Below are 12,127 nucleotides of genomic sequence, written 5' to 3' on the forward strand. Positions count from 1 at the left end.
CAGCACCCGCAGCCAAGGTCACATTGCTGTCCTGTGTCCCCGTGTCCTCTGCCTGCTGCGGGCACCGTGCGCTCGGCATCCTTCTAGTGGCAGTGAGGGGAGGGGATGCTGGGGGGCTGGGGTGTCCCTGCAGCCAGGCTGTGCCACGCCGTGCTCCATGGTGAGGGGACAGCCAGCAGAGCAGTGACAAGGGCAGGGGGACGATGGTGACAGGTTGTAGCCTGGGGGAGTATGTGGCACACTCAGGACCTGCTCCCTGCTGCTGGGAACATGGGCACTGCTCGTACCAGGTGTGGTGACACCCGTTCCCAAAGGTCTGTCCCCATGCAGATCTTACCTGCGCAACGCCTTCGCATCCCATGCTGGCCCCAGCCTGCAGGATTCCCCTCTCACAGGCCATGAGCAGCCCTGTGCAGAAGCCTGCTGTGACTATTTCCCCCTGGGAAAAAATAAATCTCACCCCCTCCTCGCATCCCAGCCAGCTGCGTGCACCCACAGCCACCAATTACTCAAGCACCCAGTGCCACCGAGGCCATGGTGCTGGTGGCCACAGCCGGTGGCTGGGCGGTGATGCAGCGTGTGGTGGGGACAGGATCCGTGCTGGGGAGCGCAGGGGAGACACAGCAAGGAGTGGGGTTTGCAGGGTGCTGCTGCCTCTGGAAAGGGGATTTTGGGGACCCAGCTTCTCCCAGGGGCTCCATTCCTTGGGGATGGCCGGGCAGCAGATCCTCAGCAGCAGGAAGGGCTCCGTGCCCGGGGAACGGATGGGGCAGCAGGTGCTGGGGGGCTGTGTGGCAGCAGGGTGACACCCAGATGTGCGGCCAGCCCCCGTACCTGGGGGCTTCAGCTCAGGGGTGCCAGGCTGCGGGGGACAGCAGCGTCCCCCAGCTCTGGCAGGAGGTTCCCTTTGTGCCAGCTCTGGTGTTCGCGTGACTCGCCTGACGTGCGGGGTCTCCGTGGAAACCCCGCAGCATCACTGGGATCGTGGGGCTGTCAGAAATGTTGTATAAACAGCTCCCTTTGTGCTGGCTAATTTGCAAGTTATTATGAAGCCATGAAAAGCTTCACGTTGGGAGGCAGGGGCTGGGAGGAGAGCTGCCGTGCGCCCCGGTGTGCGTGATGCCCGCCTGCAGCGCGGCACGGGGGGGCTCCTCCCCGGGGGACAGGTGAGCAGCACGGGGACAGGGAGGCTCCAGCTGTGTCCCCACGGGGGTCCCGCGGTGGGAGGAAGCAGCGTGGCTGGCTGCTGGGCTGGGAATTTGGCAGCCTCTGCGGGAACCTGGCGGGCAGGGCTGGGGTGGTGTGGGCACCTTGGGGATGCTCAGCAGTGCCGGGACCCAAACCCACAGCACGGAGAGGGGCCTGGTGCTGTCACCCGTGGGTGGAGGGCTTGGGGGGTGCTGAGCGGGTCTGGGCAGGGCACCTGAGCTGGCCTGTCTGCGGGCACACTGGGGACATTATCTGCGTTGGGGTGCGCGTGGGAGCCCCGGTGTGGGCTGCGCCCCAGGGTGCTGGGCGCAGGGGGACAGGGGGGGAGCCCGTGCCCCGGGCGGTGGGGCAGGGCGCAGGGCACGGCAGGGCACGGAGCAGGGCAGGGGGCTGAGCGGGGGCCGGGAGCCCCTCGCCCCCCGCCACCTGCGCCCCGCCCGGCCCCCGCCGCCGCCGCTGCGTGCCAGGGCTGGCGGGGAGGCGGAGGCGGAGGCAGGCGGGGGAAGGATGGAGGGAGGAGCGCTCGAGTGATGCTTCATGCTCACAGCCCCAGCCCTCCCGAGAGCCCGACCCGGCGAGCCCCTTCCTCTCCCTCGGCCGTGCCCGGCTGCCGCCGGGGAGGATGCTCGGAGGGGCCCCGGCCCCGCGCCGCGCTGAGCCCCGGCCCCCCGCCGGCAGCGGGCGGGCGTCCTGCCGGGCCTGAGCCGCCGGGGCCGGGCCGCCGGGGCTCTGCAGAAGCATGAAGAAGATCTGGGTGAAGAAGCGCTTCCAGGTAAGGGCTCCGGGCTGCCGCGCCGCCGGGCGCCCGCAGCGGGAGGCGGCGCCGGCGGGGAGAGGGAGCGCGCCCGGCGCACGGGGGGTCCCCGGCCCCCGGGGCATCGCCGGCCCCCGCCCCGCCTGCAGAGCCGCCGGGGAACGGGGCCACGCCGGCGGTGGCCCGGAGGAGCGCAGGGCAGGTGCTCGGCACCGCGCTGGGCACGGCCCCGGGCCCGGCAGCACGGCCGTGCCCCCCCGAGGTGGGGTCCCCCCCGGCCGGCCGCTCCCCTCCGCGCCCTCCGGAGCCGACGGAGGCGGCTCGGTGCCCCCCCCGGCCCCGCCGCCGGTGGTCACGGAGCTGGAGCCGAGGCTTTGCATGCGTCATCCCCTCCGCGTCAGGAGCATGCCTGGCACAGGCAGAGCTCCTCCGCGGCCTCGCCGCACGCTCCGCCGCTGAGCAAGGAGCAAGGACGTCACTCGGCCTCGGCGGGGGGAGAGGATGGGGGGCATCCTTCCAGGGAGCCCCCCGTGGGGCACGCCGGACCACCCCGCTCATCCTCCCGGTGTGGGGCACGCGGCCACCCTGCTGTCACCCCGCCCGGTGTCCCCGCAGGGGCTGGGGAGGGGATGTCACCGCAGCCCCCTCCGAGGGGCGCAGGATGTGTTTGGGGACGTGGATGCCCCGTGCTGCGGCGGGGAGGTGGCAGCCCTGCCCAAAAGGGGGCATCCTTCCCCCTGGGGCACCGCCTGGCTGCCCCGTCTGCCCTAGAGGGCAGCGAGCCCAGGGCCACCTGCGTGGCAGGGCAGGGTCCTGGCTGTGCGCTGGGGACCCCAGGAGGGCCACCCACTGCCTCCCCTCGGCCCCTGCCCCGTCTGTCCCACAGCCGTGGCACCGGCACCGCACGGTGCTGGGCTCCACGTGCCCAGCTCTGGCAGGCTCTGAGGGCCGTGCTCCGTGGCCCCAAGTGCCCCTTCTCCCCCTCCAGTCCCCATAACCCCATGGCCATAGCTAGGGATGGAGAAGCCCCCCCGCCAGGCCCCCCATGTGGGCAGGGGGGGTCTGTGCAGGATGTGGGGAGAAGCGAGGCAGGGCCAGGTCTCACCCCCCCGCGCAGCAGGGCAGGGCTGCAGCCGGGTGCTGATCCTGCTGGCTCCTTTCCCCCTCTCCGTGGGCACAGCGCGGGCTCCAGGGGGGCTCCCCCACCCCTTTGTGCAGGCTGCAAACGAAAATCCCCGGCAGGGCGCACAGCCCCCGCTCACCGCTGGCCCATTCGCCCAGATCCTGGCCCCGTGGGGTTTGTCCCGAGCTGCTCCTGCCCCCTTTCCACCTCCTTCCCGGGGCTGCTCCCCTCCTCGAAAGCAGCAGGGAGGTGACCCTGCATCACCCAGAGCGGGGCTGGGTGCTGCTCCCTGCCGAGCCACGCGGGGCTGCTGCACCCAGGGGGGCTCCGGGTGGGGGGAACCTGTTGCAGGGCGGCGGGGGGCACCCCACAGCCCTGGGGTGGGGAGCCCAGCCCGGCCCCGCTGGGTGCAGCCACCAGACCCGCTGGGGAGCCGGTGGCGCCAGTCCCCGGGGAAGCCAGGAGAGCACCCGATAATGGCACTCAATTGCATTTTCATTTTTTAATGGGGGAATTATCCGCCGATGGTGCAGTTAATCACTCATCTGTCTTTCCCTGGCCTGGAGGACGGGCTGCCAGCCAGCACCGGCACAGTCAGCCGGGGAGGGGAGGTGAAGCCTGGCTCAGCCTGAATACAAATGTGTCTCGTGCAGCCGCTGCCCTCCGGCCAGCGCCGCAGGCAGGGAGGGGGCCGGGGGAGACCCCTCGGGCTGCCCACCGCCAGGGGCTGCCGCTGCAGTGACGGCAGCCCGGGGGCTTGCAAAACGAGCCTGCTGCCCTTGCAAGGACAACTGAGTGCTGGCTGTGCCTGGCTGCCTGTCCCCGGGGGCGCCTGTCCCTGGGGATATCTGCCTGTCCCTGGGGCTGGCTGTTTGTGAGCTTGCTTGCGAGCTGTGGAGAGGCAGGAGAGCCTCGCAGAGCTCCAGGCAGGGAAACAAGGGCACGGGGTGTGAGTGTCCCAGGGGGACCCCGCTGCCCAGACCGCTGCTGGCAGCCCTGCCTGCCTGCACATCCCCTGCCCTGCCTGCCGCGAGCTCGCCGGGCACGGCAGAGGGTGGCCGGGGCTGGTCTCTCCCTTGGCAGCGTGTGGCCAGCCCTGAGCCGTGGTGCAGAGGAGGGCAGGGAGCTGGCAGGGAGCTGGCAGGGAGCTGCTGGCACCTCAGCCCCGCGCTTCCATCCCTCCTGCCCAGACAGCGCAGGCGAGCGTGGCTCCCACGCCTCCGCCCCTCGCGGGCTGGCCGTCCCGTGCCACTTGTGCCAGGCGGCCTCTCACGGCTGGCACGGCCACCACCAGGCTGGGGACGCTGTCCCCGTGCTGGGCCCATGCCCGGGGCTGAGTCTGGGCCAGCGCCTGGAAGGTGCTTGGCTGGCTCGGGCCCCACGCTGGCGCAGGCGGTGGCTTCGAAGGGGCTGTGGGGTGTTTGGGCACCCGGGGCACACTGTCACCCCTGGGCATGGGCAGCATGTGGGGGCTGCCGGGCACCCCTGGGGCACAGGACAGGCTATAGGGTGGGCTTCGGGTGGGCAGCAGGGCTGTGTCGGGGGCTGTGTGTGTGCCCTGAGGGTGCCCAGGTGTGTGCCAGGAGGGGAGCAGCACCGTGGGGGGGTTGTGTGGCTGCGTGCACAGCCGGGCATGCGCCACACGTGCCCACCTACACCCGTGCAGGGCTGCGTGCGGGGGGCGTGCGCCCGGGGGCGTGCGCTGCAGGTAGCCCGGGGGCGTGCGGCGTGCGAGCGGTGCCGCGTGTGCCCGCGGGCGTGCGCGGGGGGCTGCGCCGTGGGTAACGCTCTCTTCTCTTTTCCTTTGCAGAAGACCGGCCACTCGCGGCGCTTCGGGCGCTTCACGCATGGTGCGTTGAGTTACCAGGAGCTGGCCCCGCCGCCCTGCCGGGGAGGGGGCGGCAAGCAGAGGCTGTGCTGGGCTGGGCACGGCCCCCAAAATGGGGCTGGGGGCTCCTGGTGCCCCCCCGTGAGCCTGCTGGTGTCCGGACACATGCTGGGGATGTGAGCCAGTGGCAGGCAGCCTGGTGGCAGTGCCGGGGCAGCTGGGGGTGTGCTGGGTGCAGGCGGGGGGAGCAGCGTGGGCCCCCACAATGAGAGCTGTGGCAGGGCAAGGGACGTGTCCCTTGCCAGAGGGCTCTGTTTGGCAGCTTGTGGGGGCTCGGGTGGTGGCGTGGAGGAAACACCAACCCTCCGCTCCTGGGCTGGGACATGGCGGTGGCTCTGAGCTGGCACAGCCTCATCCTGCCTCTGGGGGCTGGCACTGATGCCCTGGGGCACACAGCAGCACACAGCCTGAGCCCGAGAGCAGCGATGCCAGAGCCACGCTGCAGGGCATGGCAACACCTCGCAGCACTTTCTGCCTCGGGGATGGATGTGCACGTGTGTTTGCACACCAGCTCCTGACGTGGTGCGTGCACCCCTGGACACACACGTCCCTGTGCACCGGCACCTCCAGGAGTGCCCAGCAGAGCCCCGGGCTGCGGTGCCCTGCAGAGCACAGGAGGTGCAGGTGCTGCAGCACAAAGCCAGCCCGGGGCAGCAGGAGGAGCAGCAGGGGCAGGAGCTGGCTGCAGCACGGTGACCATGGGGAGGGGAGGGGTGATGCCATGTGCTCCGCAGGGGGGATGCTGCATGGAGGGGGGGCAAGGCACCGTTCAGTGCTGGAGAGGCGTGTGGTGGCCGTGGGCATACAGCAGGCGTGGTGGGGAAGGCTGGGGGTGCCGGACCTGTCTCCATGCCCTGTGGGTGCCTGCCCCCTGCCATAGCGAAGGGCAGGGCTTGGGGTGCCCAGCGTGGGTCCTGGGTGGGGCAAACACCCAGCCCCAGCCCCAGCCCTGGCCCCCGAGGCCAGCACACGGTGCCAGGCTCCCCGAGCCGTACGGCCACCCGGCTGCTGCCCTGGCAGGTCAGTGCCCCGCGGCAGCGCGGGGACGTGGTGGGGACAAGGCCCCCCCCAGCGCCCCACGCGTCTCCGCAGGCCGGGCCGATAACCGGGTGTTGATGTCTCTCTCTCTCTTGCTGCCCCTATGGAAGCGAAGTTTTCCGCTCCTGCAGGAAACAAAGCTACGGTAGGAAGACGCCCGCCTCCTGCCAGCCCCGCTCCCAGAACGGGCCCCGGGCCCCCTCCCTGTCGCGATGCCCCCCCCTGTCCCCCTGTGCTGCCTCCTCGTCTCCGCCACCCCAATTTCAGCCGCCTTCCCCCGCATTGCAGCCCCGGCACCACCTCCCCTCCTGCCTCCACCCCACAGCTGACCATTTACTGCTGCTCCTGTCCTTGGCCCCGCCGGACTTTCCTGCCTTGGTTCTGCCTTTCCCCGCTGGCATCTTGTCCCTTCCGTGTCCCCAGTGTCACAGTCATGCCTCTCCCACCGCCTCAGCCTTCTGCTGCCTGGAGCTGCCCAGGCACTGCTCGTCTGCCGCCTGAGCTGGTGGCTCTGCGAGGAGCAGTGCCAGCCTCGCCTGCCGTCCCCGTGTCCCCTCACCCCCTGCTCTCCCTCCCCAGACTCGGAGACCGGCGAGGATGAGCCCAGCGACCCCCAGGTGACGCAGCGCAGCGAGCTGCAGGATGAGACGGCCTTCAGCACCCCCACGGGTGAGCCGTGGGACACGGGTGGCACCGGGGGCTCGGACACCACAGGTGGCACCGAGAGCTCTTCCAGCCCAGCCCTGGGGGTCCCCGTGCGGTGAGGGTCAGCGGGGTGCTGCTGGGGACCCCCAGGGGCACCCGTTGGCGGCTCACCCCTCTCCTTCCAGGTGGCTCCGACACCCTGGTGGACGCCTCCATGAACACGACGCCGACCTCGGTGCTGGCCCTGTCGCAGACGGAGGAGCGCTCCAGCTGGTCGGGCAGCCAGCAGACCGTGGTGGAGAAGGAGCCGGATGCCAGCCTCCCCGCACGGGGACCCTACCTGCGCCCCAGTGCCTGGCAGCCGCAGGGAACCCCAAGGCAAGCAAACGCGCCGGCCCCGCGCGGCGCCGAGGTCCGGCACCTGGGCGTGGAGCCGCTGGTGCGGGCATCACGGGCTAATCTGGTGGGCACAAGCTGGGGGTCGGAGGATAGCCTCTCGGTGGCCAGCGACCCGTACGGCAGCGCCTTCAGCCTGTACCGAGGACGGGCGCTCTCGCTCCACGTGTAAGTAGCCCGGGGAAGTGCGCGGAGGGGACATCGCGCTGGGGCCATCTCCTCCCCGCTGCCATCTCCTCCCCTCCGCCCGGGCTCCCTTTGCCTTCTCCACGGCCGGATGAGGAACGGAGGCTCTGAGCGGTCGGCAGCCCGGCCCCGGTGAGGTGGGGACAGGCCCTGGGGTTGGATACAGGGCACGCTTTCTGTGGGGTGGGAGCGGGGACACCTTGTGCCGTGGCCAGTATGGGTTTGGGGGCAATGCACCTCCAACCTGGACCCTCCTCCTGCCTGTCCGGGGGGCTCTACACATGGATACAGGGGTGCCCAGCAGCCTGGGGCACCTGCAGCAACCCGTCCCCACCACCCATGGGTGGCAGCAGGGACGAGGGACGTGCTCCCTCCCCAGGGCCCGCTGACATGCTCAGAGCCCCCGTCCCTCCCCACCGCCTTTGGTCCCCACCCCTGCAGGCCTTCTCCTTCGACCTCCATCTTCCCCTTTGTGTTCGAGGCTGCTTGTTCCACCAGACCCTCATCTCCACCCTCTGATTTCTGCACCGTGCACGCCGAGCGGGGCGGTGCCACTCGGCTGCGCTGCCCGTGGGGGCGGGTGGGGGTCTCGGGGGGGTCGCGGGACGTGCTCGCAGCAGCATGTGCACGGGGGGATGGCTCGTGGCCTCGGGGACCTCTGCCTTGCAGAAGAGTGGGAGTGCGCTGCGTGGTTCCAGCATGCTGGGACACCACAGGCAAACTGGGGCGTACCCCCCTGCCCTGTGCCCCAGTCCTGTCTGCGTGGCAGCCCTGGGAAGGGGGCTGGCTGGGTGTCCCGCTGTCACAGCCCCAAGTGTCGCTGTCCCACTTGGGTGTCCCTGGGGAAGGGAGCTCCCAGCAATGAAGGCACGGCTGGGTTACATCAGCCAGCCAGCTCCCGGGGGTCTTAGGGTGGCTGGATCCCCCTGCCATGGCCCCTCGGGGGTTTTGGGGCTGCCCTGGCCCACAGGGTGCCGTGGACTGGGCTGGGAGCCCTGATGCAGCATGGAGACGAGGACGGGCTCTGACCCGCTCTCCCCTGTCCTCTCCCCTTGCAGCAGCATCCCCCAGGGGGGCTACCGGAGGGATGACCCCCACAGCGGCCCCGTCTCTCCGAAGCCCGGCGCCGAGCCCCCGCGGTCCCCCGCTGCCCTGCCGCTGACCACCAAGCCGCCCATCATCCGCTCACCATCGCCTCGCCCCGGCGCGTGCCCCCTGCCTCCCTCCGGAGCCGCCCCCCAGCCGGCCGCCCGCAGCCCCGGCGTCCCCTCCTGCACGCCCGTCACCCCCCGCAAGAAATCCTCGGTGCCGACCGAGTACCAGGACACCGTCCCCGAGGAGTACGAGGAGAAGATCAAGAAGCCCAAATCCTCGGGGTACTCGCAGGGCAGCACGCAGGACTCCCGGCCCCCCACGCCCATGAGCGACGCGTCCGGCCGCGTCTCCGTGCGGGCATCGCCCAAGCTGGTGCGCGCGGGCTCCAGGATCTTCGAGCGGCTGCAGTACTTCGAGGAGCGCCGCAGGAGCCTGGAGCAGGCGGACAGCCCCTTCCCCGCACGGCCCTGGCTGCCCCTGCGCAAGACGCGCTCCTTCGACCAGCCCGGCTCGGAGGCGCGGCGGCCGGGCACGCCGGGGGGCTGGCGGGACGAGGCGGGGGGCAGCAGCGCGGCGAGCCGGCGCCTGGCCTTCCGGCAGAAAGCCGCCTCCTTCGACGAGCGGGGCAAATTCGCCGGGCGCGTGCAGGACATCGAGCACAAGTTCTCGGAGGAGCTGACCCGCATCAAGAGGACGGTGTCCAAGCAGCAGCTGCGGCGCTCCCAGGAGCTGGGCAAAGCCCGGGCGCCCTCGCCCCAGCCGGCCAGCGAGCCCCCCGCCCCCTGCGCCCCCCGCACCCCCTCCTTGCCGAGCACCGGCGGGCGCAAGGTGCAGCCGCCCAAGGTTTCTGCGCCGGCGGAGAGCACGCACGTCATCCAGCACCTGGCCCTCTCCAGCGTGGCGCTGGTGGGGCCCAACGGGGAGCCGGAGCCGGGAGGGCAGCGGGGGCGCAAAGCCCCGGTGCGGGGCAGCACGGTGGCGGAGGAGGCGAGGAAGAGTGCACAGCAAGAAAGCATCGGGGAAGTGAGGAAGAAGGAGCAGTGGCCGTTGGCACAAGCCACCCCGCAGGGGCGGACAGCCCTGCCCCAAGGGGGGGCTGCTGAAGGGACCCCGTGCCCGGATGGGGGTCCTCCCAGTGCAGCCAGGGCTCCCGGGGCGGCGAGCGAGGGCCTGGCCGCCAGGCTGGCCGTGCCCCACGGGCTGTACCGGAGGCCGGAGGCGCCCACGGAGGTGCGGTTCCTGCCCTGGGCGAAGCCAGGGATGGAGCAGGAGGCCCGGCTGGAGAGGAGCTGGGCAGGGCAGCACGGCACGGGCAGGGAGGCAGAGAGAAGGCAGACGAAAGTGACGGAGAAGAAAGAGAGCGTTCGGACAGCGGCTCAGGAGGGCAGGAGCACGAGGAGCAAGGGGAAGGGGCGCCGAGCCCGGCCCACCTCTCCAGAGCTAGGTAGGGCACGGCTTGCATGGCTTGCCACCTCCTGTGGGCACAGCGATGTCCCTGAGCAGGGTGCGGGACCCCAGCCTGCCCCTGGGGGGGCACAGGGGCTGGGGAGCACCGAGATGGGATGAGGGGATGCAGCATGATCTGGGGACTGGGGGTTTTGGCAACAAAATGAGCCTTGGGGTCGCGATGCTTGCTGATGCCTCTGTCCCTCCTACCTAGCAGGGGAAGGTGCCGGGGGGGGGGGGGGGGCTCTGTAACCCTCCTGCTCCCACACCCCGGGGACGGGCAGAGGGCTGCGTGGCACAGGACGTGCCTGCTGTGCCCCCTCACAGCCACGGGGCCGTCTCTCCCTGTGCAGAGTCCTCTGACGACTCCTACGTCTCGGCGGGCGAGGACCCCCTGGAAGCGCCCGTCTTCGAGATCCCCATCCAGGACACGGCGGTGGCCGTGGGGGCGGAGGTGCTGCTCAAGTGCATCGTCACGGCCAACCCCCAGCCAGAAGGTGAGCGACCCCGCGGCTCGGGAGCATGACGGGCTCTGGCACAGCCACCCCCCGGCGTGTCCTTGTCCCTTGGGGCCACCCGAGCTGGGTGGCTTGGGGTTGGCAGAGCTGTGTCTGTGCTCCTCAGGGGGATGCTGTGCCCACCTTGGGAACATCCCCAGGCAGAAAAACAAAGGGCTGGGGCACCGCATGCCAGGGCGGGGTGCGGAGGGCAGGGTGAGGGCGATCCCCCTGCATGGGGCTGGGCTGTGGGGAGAGAGGGAGAAGGCAGCAGGCACGGCACAGCCAGCAGAGACAGGGAACGAGCTAAGTGGCTCTGGTTCCCTCCTCCATCCTCCACTGGAGGGCAGGAGGATGCCAGGAACCAGAGAGGGGCCAGCCCTGCTCTCACCAGGGGCCTTGGGGATGTGGGGCAAAGGCATCCCCAGGCCGGGCAGGGATGAGGGGGTCAGCGGGGGGCTCTCGTGCCCCGGGACGGTCCGGAGTGACCCCGCGTGTGCCCGCAGTGTCCTGGAGGAAGGACGGGGTGCCGCTGCGGAGCAGCACGGCGCGGCCCATCAAGGCGGAGGGTGAGCGGCACACCTTGCTGGTGCGCAGCGCGCGGGTGGCCGACGCCGGGCTCTACACGGTGACGGCGAGCAACGAGGTGGGCGCCACGTGCTGCAGTGCCATCCTCAGCGTGCGGCCCGGTGAGTGCCGGCGGCCGGCCCGGAGGCAGCGGGGGACGGTGGGAGGGCGGGCGGCAGGCAGGCAGGCGGGCAGGCGGGCAGGCGGGCAGGCAGGCAGGCTGGCTGCCAGCTCGGCCGCTGCTGTCGCTGGGAAGAAACCGGCTTCCTTACCCTACAAGGCTCGGTCTGAACCAAAGCAGCTGACGCGCTGCCGGGATCCTGCCGTGGGGGGAGCGGGGTCAGGCTCTGAGCATCCCTGGGCGCCCAGCAAGCAGCCCGGCGGCTGGACGCCCCCCCAGCCCCCAGCCCGCCCCAACAAGCCTGCCCCGGCTGCGGGGACACCCCGGCTTGCCATTTGTGGGGTCACCCTTTCCTCCCACCCCAGGGGACGCCCGGCGCACCCCGCACCCCTCCACCCGCGGACACGCTTCCCACGCATCCCCAGGGCTCTCCCCGCCCCATATCCCCCGGCGGGAGCGCGCAGAGCCCCCCCGGCTGCCCCGGGGGCCGGCGGAGCCCCGTGCGCCCCGGTGCCGCGCCCTGCGCCCCGGAGCCCCCTGCCCGCCGCCGGGGCTTCGCGCCCCTGCCCCCGGGAGGGAAGGGTCCGGCAGCCCCCGGCCCGGCTCTGAGCCCTCCCCCGCGCTGCTGGCCCAGCCCCGGGGGCCGGGCGGTGGCGGCAGCGGGCCCGGGGCGGCGCTCGGCCGGGGAGGGCGCAGCGGCTCCGGGCTGGACGCGCGCCCGGCGCCGCAGCGGCCCCGGTCCCGGCAACGGCGGCGGCCGTTCCGCGGTGCGCTTCGCTCCGGCTCGGGGCGGGGGTCGCCGGGGTCGCCCCCCCTCCGTCCCCATCCCCCGGTGAGTGCGGGGGGCACCGGGGGGCTGCGGGCGGAGGGGCGGCGGGGCGCCCGGCGCCGCCTGGGGGGGCACGGGGAGGGACCCGGGGGGTGCCCCCCCCTCATCCCCCAGCTGTCCGCCCTGCTGCTGCCCGGGGGCACCGCGGGGGCCGGGGGGGGGGCGAGACCTCCCCGTGCGCCGGGCAGCCCGCCCGCCTCCCCGCTTGGGCAGCGCCGTAAGGGGATCCGCTGCTGGCTGGGGGGGGCACGGGGAGGAATGGAGCACCCGGGCTGGAGGGGGGCCAGCCCCCCCACCTCGGGCAGGGCTCCGCACGCTCACCCCCGGCCGCTC

At 72.0% G+C, this 12,127-nt stretch overlaps 1 protein-coding gene across 8 annotated transcripts in view; it reads left to right on the top strand.

Annotated features, from left to right (window-relative positions):
- SPEG (striated muscle enriched protein kinase) overlaps positions 1 to 12,127 on the top strand; it is a 33,908-nt gene that overhangs the window by 4,741 nt on the left and 17,040 nt on the right. For 2 of the 8 annotated variants that reach the window (XM_068687590.1, XM_068687594.1), the window contains exons 2-6: positions 6,592 to 6,681; positions 6,843 to 7,221; positions 8,298 to 9,778; positions 10,134 to 10,277; positions 10,784 to 10,966. In XM_068687590.1, coding sequence (XP_068543691.1) covers positions 6,592 to 6,681; positions 6,843 to 7,221; positions 8,298 to 9,778; positions 10,134 to 10,277; positions 10,784 to 10,966 — 2,277 coding nt within the window. Of the gene's footprint in view, positions 1 to 1,653; positions 1,982 to 2,014; positions 4,937 to 6,122; positions 6,158 to 6,591; positions 6,682 to 6,842; positions 7,222 to 8,297; positions 9,779 to 10,133; positions 10,278 to 10,783; positions 10,967 to 12,127 lie in introns of those variants that run through there. The other 6 variants (XM_068687598.1, XM_068687591.1, XM_068687592.1 and 3 more) reach the window with 6 other exon arrangements.

Source organism: Anas acuta, chromosome 6 (genome assembly GCF_963932015.1).
Source record: "Anas acuta chromosome 6, bAnaAcu1.1, whole genome shotgun sequence".
NCBI lineage: Eukaryota > Metazoa > Chordata > Aves > Anseriformes > Anatidae > Anas > Anas acuta.